Source organism: Dermacentor silvarum, chromosome 6 (genome assembly GCF_013339745.2).
Source record: "Dermacentor silvarum isolate Dsil-2018 chromosome 6, BIME_Dsil_1.4, whole genome shotgun sequence".
Taxonomy (NCBI): Eukaryota; Metazoa; Arthropoda; class Arachnida; order Ixodida; family Ixodidae; genus Dermacentor; species Dermacentor silvarum.
This window is the reverse complement of record NC_051159.1, coordinates 20,127,891-20,141,485: the sequence shown is the minus strand read 5'-3', so window position 1 is coordinate 20,141,485 and position 13,595 is coordinate 20,127,891. Positions and strand designations below refer to the sequence as shown.

General features: G+C 49.1%; 1 protein-coding gene across 1 annotated transcript in view; it reads right to left on the bottom strand.

Annotated features, from left to right (window-relative positions):
* LOC119455318 (collagen alpha-1(I) chain) overlaps nt 1-13,595 on the bottom strand; it is a 694,093-nt gene that overhangs the window by 163,608 nt on the left and 516,890 nt on the right. Inside the window, exon 28 of the mRNA XM_037716715.2 lies at nt 3,788-3,985. Within this exon, the coding sequence (XP_037572643.2) occupies nt 3,788-3,985 (198 nt within the window). The remainder of the gene's footprint in view (nt 1-3,787; nt 3,986-13,595) is intronic.

Sequence of the window (13,595 nt, the reverse complement as noted above, 5' to 3'; positions counted from 1 at the left end):
AGCGCAGTCGAGTACGGCAGAAAGTCAGGTGGGATGATGAGGTTAGGAAATTCGCAGGCGCAAGTTGGAATACGCTAGCGCAAGACAGGGGTAATTGGAGATCGCAGGGAGAGGACTTCGTCCTGCAGTGGACATAAATATAGGCTGATGATGATGATGATGATGATGATTCCTGTTCCATCTTTGTCCCTTGAGTCTTTTCTCCAGGTTACTCTTTCTGCTCCACATGTTCAGCAGTTTGCTGTCTAGCGCTGGGGGTGCGTCCTCATCCTCTATAGTTGTAGTCGCTTGCCCTATGTGCGTTTTAAGGTGTGTCCACTCGTCGATATTGTAGATATCGTCCGGCAGTGAGGCCTGCTTTCTTATTTCTCTGAATTTATCCCACTCCGTTAATTTCGGCTGTTTGATGAGGCGAGTCTTGACGCCTTTTCCTAGCGTGAGCGAAATAATAAAGTGGTCGCTGCCTAGATTTTGACCTGTGCTTCTCCACGTTACTGTTCCCGCCATATGGGTTATCGTGAGGTCGGGTGCAGTGTCCCTGGTTATACTGTTGCCTGTGCGCGTATAGGGACGCATAGGCGGGGGAGACCGACCCGCTGGCGAGCTGGCAAAAGAAAATTGAAACGTGGCTGACAAAAATGGACAAGGAGAACGAAACTATGAAAACAGGACAGCTACAGAATGGAGGAACAATTGCGCTATTACAGGCACAAGTCAACCAACAGTCTTGCAAGATAGACGCCCTGAGTGCATCGATGGATACCTTAGGCACGACAATAGCTAGGCTGTGCGATAAAATCGGGGCAATAGAAGCGATTCTTAATAGAAATGGATAAACGTTCGGATAAGAAAAATGCCTCCACATTCTGGCAGTGGAATTGTAGGGGGTACCAAAGGAAGAGAGCTTTGCTGCAACAATACCTCGAGCTACAACAGGAGGGCACCCGTAGCCATAGTCTTGCAGGAAACGGGTAAGGTTGCCAAAGCTTTGACAGCGGCAAGGGGCATAAATGCCGAGTCGCCGCCTTCGTAAAGCGAAACATTGCAACCATAGTCCATGATGTCTCCCCAAGCGAAGTAGAGGCTATCACAGGAAAGAAAAATAGAGATATTCCTGCTGAATGTGTACAGCACACCCAGGCAGAAGAAAATTAAATTCATTACTTTATTCCGCAAAGCACTCAAAGCCGCAGCTGGGAGACCGCTCATCATTATGGGAGACTTCAACGCGGCTCACGAGGAATGGGGATATACCTACAGAGACCCCAAAGGTAGGCGAATTTGGGAGGATCTACAAGGGCTTACTCTACATACTGACCGTCGCCGTGAGGTTCCGTATGACGTAAATGGCGATGAAATCGTCACCGCGAGCCGTATGCCATATGTGCGAGTGAAAGCGCGCGAGCGACGCGCACTTTCACGGGGAGCGAACGCACGGCGAAGAGCAAACGCGCGTTCTGCGCCGTGCTCCCTGAAGGGCTGCAGAATTAAGCGTCTCTTTCCTCCTTTGCAATCACCATTTAGATGAAGAGCAAACGCGACTTCTTCCGCCATGCGAAAGGCCATGGAGGGAAGGGAGGGAGGGGAGGCGACGTTTAGCTGCGGCACCAAATGCGTAATTATATAGAAACGTTGCGAGGTGAGAAGGTGGTAAAGACTTCAGACGCTGCTCGACTAGTGCCCCGTTCTGGTCTTGTCGAAAACCACCGAGCCGCCCCCAGAGGCACCGGCAACAGTCACCAACGCCGCGCGCTTTCGGTGCGAACGCGGGCAAAACGCCGATGGCGTCGACAACAGTTCTGCGCGTTGCTGGTGCTGCTGCATGTACAAGTTTATAATGCTAATAAAACTACTTTCCTAACTCCGTATAGCACTCTACTAATTTGCTGTCGCAATTGATGCTTCGCCTTTCGGGTGAAACTGCGTCATTTTTTAACTATCTAAACGAGCGCTAACGCCGTGCCATGACGATTCCGAATGTATCGCGTGCGCTACTTTTGTCAAGCACGTGTCGCAAGATCTTGTTGCGAATGGTTGTGAATAATAGCACAACTAAAATAGCACAACATTCTGGCCTGCAGCAAACCCTCAGTAACCTCAATTATCCGTGCCGTCCTTGCCGCTGAAATTCGCGGCGCGTATCAGTTATGACGCTCAAAGGCTGGCAGAGGGCACGAACGCACCAGCCTTAGTGTCCTACAGCAAGTGCGTCACAGAGACATAGTGGCTGTACGAACGAATAGTTGAACGAACAAGCAAGCGAACCACTAGACGAGCGTGCGAACGATTAAACGAACGACGACTAAGCCAGCCAGCGAACGAGCGGGTGACCGCAGGTTTTCTTTGCGAGTGCTCTACCGTCACATCGTAACCTTCACACACATTAAAGCTCATGCGAATGAGCACATAACGTCTAAAAGACATATGATGCGGTCGTTCAGCGACGAACGCACCCCGTAACTCTGTTTTGGGAGATCACGCATGCTTTTGATCAATGCCTTTGTATCGCAAATCCACCGGGCGACAGCCAACGACGAACACGAACAAAAGAGGCAAACAAAGCTATTCGCTCTAAAGAAGGCTAGTAAGTAACAACAAAAGGCAGAGCTGCTTTCCTAAGATGAGTTTTCACGCTCGAGCTATGCGATGGCGTCTATAATTTATGGAAAATGTCCAGTCAGTCCTAGAAAGGCGTGCATGTATTGTAGACTATAGATTTGTTTGGTGGGAAATGCATTTCAGCTATTCTTCCTTTGTACTCTTTGTCCTGGGAACACTCTCCCAAGGAAGACAACGTAACATATTTTAACATAAATAAAACGCATTGCTGATTCAACCAAATAAGCAGTCTCCTTCGGTATCCTCAGGTGCCACAAGATACTTTTTATTCGTTTTTTTTTTGGTTGTCTGTCAACCAACTTCAGACGCTTTATAAATTGCCCTTTGTTGTAACTGAAGGTATCGTTAATCGAGAAGGAGTTGCTGTCGCCGATTACCCCTGCCAAAACTCGTCGCAGACTGACGCCGGTGGTCAAGTTATACGATGGTTATGGTTCTGTGCAGACGTGCCGAAAGGAACCTAGAGGCAGCTGTAAGGTTGTATGAGGCCTGGAAAGGACTTGGCGATGGGCGTTTTTAGACATACTATGAAGTAATAAATAAATAATAAAAATAAATGATGCTATTAGATATTAAATGGGAAATAAATAATTAATAAAGAAAGAATCGAACTCGTGATGATTCTAGAAGTTTATCGTCAGCAAGTGACACTAACCAAGCCACTGTTCGAAATCTTCCGCCGTTAAAGTCATTTTCACTAATTATTTGTACTTGGTTTTTTGGAGAGTTACATATGATTAGTCTACGAGAAAGTCCAAAAAGGGGGTGCATGCTGCTGACATTTTTCCGGGCGATACATCGCTACGTTTCTATCTTCTTAGCAGTGGTCGGCCAAGAGACATCACATTACGGAAGAGATACTGTGATGGTCACCCGCATAATTGTGAAGTGTCAGACTGCGCCAAAATATAGGTATCCTGTTTATTTTCTAGTAACGACTGCTGCACTGCTTGACGTTTCCTTCTGCATCGATCATCTTCCTACTCGTCTATGAGCTTTGCTCGGCAGCGGCACTAAATAGAGTAACAAGCTCAGCCAACTATCCGTGATATTACGTTCAATACTTCAATGTTCTGTTTGATAATATTGTATTTCTCTTTATGTCTCATTTATCTCATTCCGTGAAACCTTATTTTTAGTGTTTGTTTTTGGGAAGCAAGGCACTTACCCTGGCGCCGTCATTACCCGGTGGTCCAGCTTCACCGCGCACACCCTGCGGTCCTGGAAGCCCAGCTCGGCCCCTCTCTCCAGGAAATCCTCTCTCTCCACGCTCGCCGTGAGGCCCCGGTGGTCCCGGTGATCCAGCTGTGCCCGGCTGGCCCTCCTTCCCATCTGGACCAGGGCTGCCGGGGAGACCCGGGAGACCCTGCGAAGCGCAGGAACAAGATGCATCGACTAAATTGGAAACCAAGAAAAACTATGCAGCATGCCTCAAGACAGTCAACGTCGACACAACAAAAGGTGAGGCAGGAAAGTACTCTTACAAGGGGGCCAGGTGGCTGAGACGCTTACGCATTTTTACGTTATTTTGTTTATTTCACCACATCTGTACACAATGAAAGTGGTGAGGATAATAGAGAAAAAAAAAATCTTAGAAGTTTTATTAGCTATATGACACCCAGGTGACAAAGACCGCAATATAATAGGGTAGAACTCACACAACAAGTATTAGAATATGCACATGATTAATATTTTTGATTAGGAAATACAGAAACAAGCACCAGAAGCCGCCTTCGAAACTTCATAAGTTTATTGGAGTAGAGATGCAATCTGTCATTTTTAGTTTAAACCTGTTTTATATGCTCGGTAGAAAACAGTGCAACAGTTGCACACCATGCCTAATATTTAGCCATAGAATAAAGTTAATGTTATGCATTGTGGGAGGTGAGGTTCATAGTTAAATGTGCATAATTGCGAATGTGGTGATCAGTTCTAATTATATCACATGTAAATGGGGCTGTGAACAGGTGGTTCGCATCAAGTGTCGAAATTATGCAGCTTTATATTGGCCTTCTGGTTGTTGTGGTTTGCCGACGAACCAGAACAACTAATGCTGTGGTTGGTTGGCCGCGAGCGGCTGCTGACAAGAATAAGTAGCTAACATATATAACGAACACTCCTTTAACTTGCTCTATGAGATATTGACTTCCCTGATCATATGCTTACGTGTGCTTTCGAGGTGCTATTGAAAGAAGCCATGCTGCCGAAAAGGTGTAAATGTAAGATGCGAAACTATCATGAGCAAAACTGTCGCTCAGCATCCGGAGAGAAATAGCAGGCGCGTTTTCATTGGGAGAATGAATGCGAGCCAACCTTCGGCTACGCAATACGTCAAACTGCTGCCTTTATTTGTAGGCAAAAGGTGGAACAGGTATAGGCGCACCTTTTGTGGTATTTTGTGCACTTTATGGAGGCTTAAAAAGGGGGTGCACGAATAATGAAATTTCCAAGTGGAATGGAACATGATTGATCTAGAAAAACATCGCTGGCATATCAAAGGGAATCGAGCATAAGTTCTCATTTTTGAAGAAAGGCACGTACAAAGTTGTAGAAAAGCTGCTGGGTGATATTGTCACGTAGTAGTGACGCTGAAGTGAACAGTCGTAAAACTGTGTATGACGAAACGAACTTTTTAGTGGGCGAACCTGTGCCCCCAAAAGAAAAGCTACACTCAAAGCACAACGATAGCGGTGAATACAGCCGGCGATCGTCGAAATCTCATCTGCGGCGAAACGCGTCAGCTTTTATACGTGAGTCATCGAAGGTTCCAGATTAATCCCTGGTGCCCCCGTGTCTTCCAGAAAGTTATAGACAATTCGCGTCGCTCATACAATCAGATCACATGAGTGTCGGTGACCACAGACTGCGGATAGAAGCATCGATAACGTTCGAGAAGCTTCCGATGCAGGCGCGACCTGCGCCGAGCGATAACGTTTAACATTGGTTAGCCGGCGGAAAGCAACCACCGGTGAAAGATAAACATGTATACGTGTCAATATCTACTAGATTTTATCCGCGCATGTAAAGCCGTCGAGTGAACTGAGAAGCTGTATATTATAAACAGTTGTTTTAGACACCGAAACTAGAAGTATGGCTGGCGAAGGAAGCACGAAACTTCTAAAGGAGGGCTACAAGCTGGCTTCGTTCTGGAGACGCTTGGTTGTCGACGGAATGGTGGAAAGCGTCGAGAAGCGACTTGTCTACCACGGAGTCGCCGAAGTGGAAGCAGCAGGAACGTCGAAAATTCAAAGTCTGTAGACGGGCTGAACGCGACTGATGCGTTGAACATCAAATAAACTTAGGGGCCATGTAAATACTTTGGTTACGAGCATCTTCGTGAGTGCAGTGTGAGGAGTAGGGAAAGCAAAGGGTGGCACAGTACATATGCGGCGCATAAGTAAGTCAGAGTTCTCAAGAAGCACATTATCAACAAAAATAGCGGCACATGACACAGGCACAAAACGGAATAACACGGAGGAATAGCAATGTCGTCAGATAAAAGCAGTCTATCACAACGAGGACCGGTGTCGACAAGCTCTACGTCGCGAAGCACAATAAGTTCGAGTTGGGCGCGGCAACAGTCGCTACCGGCGGTGTGCTTAGCAACGAAGTCCCAGCCTAAAATGATATCATGGGAACACGAACAGAGCATGAGGAACTCAATGAAGTCCTTTAATGACGAGTCGAGCAGCACAGGCAGCCAGAGGAGTTATGTTTGCGCGCTCGCCGTTCCAAGAAACAGGTCCGACGAAGGCGTCAGAAATTCGCGAAAACCGACATATTTTCGCACTCTTGACGTAGACGGCGACTCCTGTATTGACAAGTGCAAGGGCGATGACTCCTTCTACAGACATTCCAATGACGAAGACTGGAGGACTTGTGCTTTGTGATGGGGACGCAGTTCGTGCCTTGGGAACTGCGGCCATAGGTTTTCCTACTCAGTTGACTCGGTACGGCGACGCATAGGAGAAAGCGAGCACCGACGTGGAAGTGGCGAGCAACGGGGCATATACAGCTTTAAGGGTGATGATGAGTGTTAATTGGTAGGTAGGTAGGTACAACTTTATTCGACAATAGGTGTCGAATAAAGCGAATTAATACGATGATTTAACGGCACCCCCTTTGAAACGGGATGGTGACAAATTGTCACCTAGCCTCCTTGAGTTACTGAGTTATGCTATACATCCTGTTTGTTTTAGCGCCAGTATGCCCTACGGCTAAAATTAAATAAAAATATGTAGCTTTGTTTCCTGGATGAAGTCCAGGAACGGCCGATATAAAGGTCCGTGGGTCAACGCGTTAGGTCAGGTGGTCGACCTGGGTGGTAGCGAAGACCGCGCAGCTGTCGGATGCTGGCCTGGCGCCCGACAGTACTTCAGAAATTCAGCAGTTTATACATGAGAGCTTCAACTTCTGTTCCCACTGTGACGCAATGCCCTGTCATGCACGCGCGCACTCAGTTGGTTGTAACGCCCCCTTTGATAGTATGTATATAAGAGTGTGTTTCGTTTAATAAAGGCCCCTTTTGACTCACCTGACCTCGTGCAAACCATATGATGTCAGAAGTGGTCGGACTGCGGGTGATGTACGAAGCCGGTGCAAGAAAAGCGGACGGGTAGCAAGCGAACGAGGGCGGCTCGAAGGTTGCGAACTAGTACGAGCATGGAGAACAGGGAACGGGGGACACCGCCATAGGGTGTACGGCAACGGTAGGCACGTTCTTCATAAACACGACGTCTAAACACATCCGATGTGTTGTAGTTGGTACCGTCGGTTCCTTAACACACGTCAACCCGAAGCGCTCGAGCATAAACCAAGTGAACCACTTTCCATCCGGGCGTGCAATGTCAACTTTGAAGTCACCCGTCACTACGATAGACGCTTTGTCGTCGAACATAACCCATTAAAAGAAGTCTATCATGAATGCTTCAATGTCTCTCTTAGGGGTCGTGGGTGAAACGTACAAGACTGCGACCGCCAGACCATCGCGCACCTTGACGGCACAGGCGTCGGCGCAAGCGGAGACGGTGGCATCGTTCGCCACCGGCATCTCGTATCGCTCGACTACACCAATGAAATCGTTCCGCGCGTAGACGGCAACACCTCTGGAACGGGAGTCGACGGTCTTATTGCAGGCGAGTCCGGTATAGCCATCCACTTGTAAGAGCACGTCCGTCCACGTCTCCGACAAGCACAATAGTTGCAGCCTGGGGCGCGATCGGAGACCTTTGTTCGTTTCGCGTTCTGTTCAGTTGCTCCAGCGTCACAAAGTGGCAGTATGCTAAATTTGTGACAGTGGGAGGGAGAGAGCAGCCAACCGCCAAGCGGCGAACTCCCCGGACGACAAACGTCCGGGGAGTTCGTCGTTTTGGTGACGCCAAAATGACGACACGCTCCCGGAGGTCATTTTGATTACGAGTACGTCGTCTGCTAGGAGCAGAACTCGACGAGAGATGGGAAGTTCGAGTGATCCTCCACTCTGTATGAGACCGGGTTCGCATGGCACGTCTCGTGGATTGGATCCAAACGGCGGCTGCGGCTACGGAATGGTTTACCACTTGCCGATTGGCTGCTCTCTCCATCCCGTTCTCAAAAAACGTCGCAGCAACCGAACAGAACGCGAAACGAACAAAGATCTCCAATCGTGCCCCTGATCAGCACGGCCGTCGTGAGGCACAGGGACCGTGCGTTCAGCACGGCCAGGCCAAAGTCGTGTGGTCCGTCGCCGACGCAGACATTTTCTACCGTCTGCAGGTGGTGCACGTAGAGCCGCCTGTCCACATGGCCTTTTCCATGGTGGAACGTAAAGTCCCCCTTCACTTTGGTCAGATGCATCCTCTCCAAGTCCGTGCACCTACTGAAAGCGACATAGACGAGCTTTTGATGGTGATTCTTATGGTATACTCGTAGACGATGGAGGAGTTAGCACTTGTGTACAGTGACTACACTCGCTTGCACGACGGGAAACTGCTTGCGACGAACGCAAGCACCGTCTTGCGGTCAAGTATCACCGTGCACGTTCGCTGTTCAATGGGCACCCAATCTGACATGATGCGCACTCCGCGCCTATTTACACGCCGCTTGAACGAGTGGCTTGGCTTTCAGATGCACCAGACCGCCATTGTTTCGGTCAAAGTTTAACTACAAGCGCACCATGTCATTTGTGTTGCCCTCTTTATACTCTATTTCATGAAGCATCCCGACCGCACCGTTCACCAGGCCATGCTTGATGTCAGTGTTAGTCGTGAGCATGTAGGGTTTGCCCCTGACTAGCCGAATCACACGGGGCAAGTTGTCCGTCTCCATTTGCGTCATGGCGGCCACCTTAACTTGAGCACGTTTGCTTTCCTGACTCGACTTGTAGTCGACGTACGAATCGCACACCAGTTCGTCGTGGACTCCCTGCAGGCCTTCATCGGAGTTGTACGCGTCCACCTCCTTGAGTAGAAAATGCGCACCGCCCCGAGTGCAGCGAGAGCCTGCCCGATCCACCGACACAAACAGACTCTGGATTAGCTCGATCTCTTGCGGTTCCAATGCCCGGCCGTCTCCGATCTTCGTTAGAATAGCGGAGAACACGGCGTCCTTATGGCGTACCCCTTGACACTGAGGAAAGTAGAAGTTGTGCCACTTTACCTCCGAGCTAAAGATCTTGTTGTGACCGCGAGCACGCTTCAAGACTTCACGGGCTAGCACCGGTGGCATCTCAGCCTACTTTTGTTGTTTTGCTCCTCATTTTGGGAGCACCGCTCCGCTAGGCCCCCTCAAGCGTATTCTAGTAAACTCTAACCACAGCCGCCCTGGCCGTTCCGAAAGCAGCGACGACAGCCGGTAGTGGCCGCGTGCACACCTGCTGCACTCTTTTTCGGAGAACGAATCTGCTCGCTTCGCGCCCAATGTTGGAGCACACATGCCCAAGCCGCTGTTGCACAGCGTGGCGCAATGTCGGTCAATTTGTGGTGCTTGGCGCAATTTGAAGAAGGAATTTGCAATTGTAGCAAAATGGCGCTATTGGTGCAGGAGTCCCATTCCTGAACTTTACTAAAAAGATGATTTGCTTTTAGACGCAGTACACAAGCAGCAGCGAACAAGGAACAGCAATGACTGACAAGCAACGCATTGTTTTTCAAGTGCGCCAACTTTTGCAGCGACTCTGCTGTAGCCGATTTCCCCTAGTACTTAAGGAACTTGTCTGAATAAACTTGCCCTGACCCAGCAGCCCTCTGTTGACCGGCGTCCTGCGCTGCCACAGAAGAGCGGCGCTGGTACCGTCGCAATTGCTTTTTTGCGTACATTTTCCCTTCTCGCAATCTGGTACCGCCTCATCCTTCAAGATTTCAATCTCTCACAAACAGAATCTTTTTTTTTCGTAAAACTTCATATGACAATCGTAAAATATTAGAATGAGCTCAAATTTGTAAATTTATCCCGGCCAATGGGAACGGTCGAATTGTTCGCCCATTTTGTCGCACCACCTCGCTGGACTTCGCCCCTTATGCTGTGCCTTCGCTTCCGCATAATACACCATCACGAGGCAATCGGAAAGCAACAGTAGACGCCGTTACCACGAAAGTCGCCGGGCTTTGGCTGCTTGCAACAATTAGCTGACGCTCCGTGACGACGATCAGGTTGGGCTGCTTGCAGAGATTGCCCCTTCACAGGCACATTGCCAAATGACAGCCGCTCAGGAAATGCGTAGGCTTCGATAGATAATGACAGCGACGTCGAGTTACATGCACAGGGAGCTTTGACGGCTTCGCAAAGCTGACGCACTGCAATTCATGGATTGCGGTTTAGAATTCGATATCTTCCTAATTGTGAAATGCTGCAACACGAAAGAATTTCCACCTATCATTTAGTGGACCGTAGCGAACCGTATTTGCAGCATTGCTCTCTTGCGATAAGCACACGTTGTCGAGGACCACTGAATGGAATGCTTTTTTTTTCTCTTTTTTTTCTTGCTCTGAAAGCGCGAATCAAGTTTTCGGACGCAGATGAGGCAGTTGTTAGGGCAATGATGAGCATGCCGATCTCTCCGGGCTGCGCCGAAACAGGCATGCTGCAGCACAACCCACATAAAGTAAGCGTTGACACGAAGGTAATACGTATTTAGCTGTTCAGCGGGCTTATGTCCTATGTATCCTAACGTGAAACATAACAAAACCAACAAGAAGCGTCGGACGTACTTCTAGAAAAATTTCCTGGATCCGTCTAACGTACCTGGAAAGAAAGGTGGAAGGAGACGTTGAACGTGCCTTTAGCCACAGCCTATCGGTAATTCAATATATCCCCTTAACATCAGTTAACACACAGACACCAAGTTGTCGCGTTCCTTTTACCGATAATCTATAAAACAAACATTTGCTTACTTTGTCCTTATGTAACCGTTAACAGCCGCAAAACCTCTGACGAAATCACCATGGGACTGGCAAGTGTCAGCCTAATCTTCGACGTACTCCTACTGACTGGCGCAGCAAGGGTAAGGACCTTTTTGTTTGATTAGCGGGAAAGCTGTATGGATTCCGCAAACGATCACTGCACATGACGACGTCGAGGCTCCCGAAAGGGTCGTCGTACTCGTACGGGATCTGTCGGAGACGAGAGTCGGTGCGGTCAAAGGTATCCGCCGATAGCATACTGATCTCATCGATGATCACACACTTGACGTTCGTGAAAGTGGTGCGGAACATGTTCAGATCACTGTCCCGAAGCCCTCCGTCGTTGTAGCGCATCAACTTGAACACCGCGTTTACGGTCATCCCTCCGAGTGCCACCGCCACCTTCCCCGTGCCGGCGCAGACGACGTAGGCGTTGTACGAGCAGGAGGCGTCCGCACTGTCGTTGTAGTACCGGTTATAGATGTCCATGATCAACCGCAGGACGTACGTCTTTCCGCACCCGGCGGGGCCCGGAAGGGTGTGCCACTCCCACAGCGGCTTGGACCCGGGTGTCGTGGCACGGTGCATAATCTCTCTGAGCATTTCGTGTTGCTCTACGTTGGTTCTCCTCATGAAGTCGTATAAATTCAATGGTACCGAGGACGTCGTCGCGCTGGCGCACGGCGGCACACAGGGTACCCTCGTTACGCATCGCAGTGACGTACTGCGCGTCTTCGACGATATCCATGTCCTCGTCGGCGGGCAAGTCGGTGGGCACGCGCACTTCGTGTACACGGGACTCTCCAGTCTCCTTCCTCATTGATTATGCTCCACGCCACTTCCATAATGGCTTAACGGTGCATCCCGCAACTATATTCCTTCTGTCACTACAGGATACTCGGGAAATGTTCGTCATACATGATGTCAAAGTTATTCTGATCAAGCACGTCCACCTCTCGCCGGAACGTATGGAAGAAAATAACTTGCTCTTTCTTATAATCCAATTGCTATTTCGGCGGGTAGTGGCGAAACCTGGGGCGCTATAAAGTAAAATGATTCCAAACTGTTTTGATTCCAATTTCTGCACTCAGGCTCCACGATTGGTCAAAACATTTTCGCGCCACTCTCAACTTCGCCTGTCTCTCACACGACGTCACGAAAACCGCAATAGCTCCCCATCTGATATAACGTGTACACACTGGTTATACATGAATAAACAGCACAAAAGAAAAATAATAATTCCTGATTCCACGCCTTTTCACCATTAGCCCTCTGCTATTGGTCCAATGATTTCTGCCTACGCCCACTTCGCCTGTCTGTCACGCGACCTCACAAAACCGCAACACCTCACCACGTCAAAGTGACGGGTATGAACAAACCGAACAAAACTGAAAATTTTTTTGAATAGCCACAGACTGCCCCGTTCCGAAAGGAATAGAAGATGGCTGCCCGCCGATCGCTCAGACCCTCGCTACACGCACCTGCCGGTGAACATGTATTTATTTGCGCATGATAAACCTTTTTGCGTGACAGTAAAACGTTATCGAGCCCTTTCGGCATGCATACTACATCGCTCTAGCAACTCTTCCTCGCTGAGGATCCGGTTTAGCGGCATTCTTATCCTTCCGTTGCACGCCGCCGTGATTTTCTACCAGCCACTACAAGCTAAGTAGGAGGAGCGGACTAATCGGAGAAGCCAGCACCCCGCTCTTCATGCGGTTATCTATTTTCACTGTGCTGGCTCAGCCCCATCGAAACCCTCCCCACTAAAGCGTGCTCCTCACTTTTTGTCAGCCAATTAGGTAAGAAAAACCGCTGAGTGTAGACAATGTTATTGGTTTTAAAAGCGAACAAAGGTGACCTCCTATAAACGAGGAGAGTGTTTGGGTTGTTCAGACAACGCTGCGGGTCACCGCCCGATGCTAGCGTCGGTGGTTACGTAAATTTGACGTCAGGAGTTTGGAATAAAAACAGTTTGGAATCATTTTACGTTATAGCGCCTCTGGTAACGACTGATTATTGCCTGGCGACGCACTGTCTACTATGGCTGTTGTACTTCGCCACAAAGTCAGCCAGGCATACATTATCAAGTTCGGCTGGACGGTCTTCGCACTTCTGTACAATATTATAGTTCCACACTTAAGTCGAATTTGTGTGTGAACCTTCCTCCGTCATGCGCTCTTTCGTTTTCCTCACGCGGATGCGCTCTTCGGGAAGGAACGTCGGGATGTAAACAAACCGCCGCTTCCTGACGCAACATGTTGGCGCTGAGTACCTTCAGCACGTCTCAGTGCTCCATCGCGGGGTTCTCTTCCATGATCTTGAGCGCTGCCCTGTGGAGAAAAGACAGTCCTCTCTCGGCTTTATTCACACTGCAAAAGCGTTTATTAGGCACCAGCCTTTTGGGCCGATCGTTATTTCAGGGTCCGAGCTCTCAGCACGAGCGTCGTTTCCCGAGGAAAATGGAGGCGGGATCGACACACTAGAAAGGGCTCGATAGTATTACCCAATATGGCGTTCGTATCCTTCGCTACAATCAACCCCGGGAGCGAAAAGGGAGCCGTCAGGAGATCTAACTGCTCGTCACTATGAGTGGGT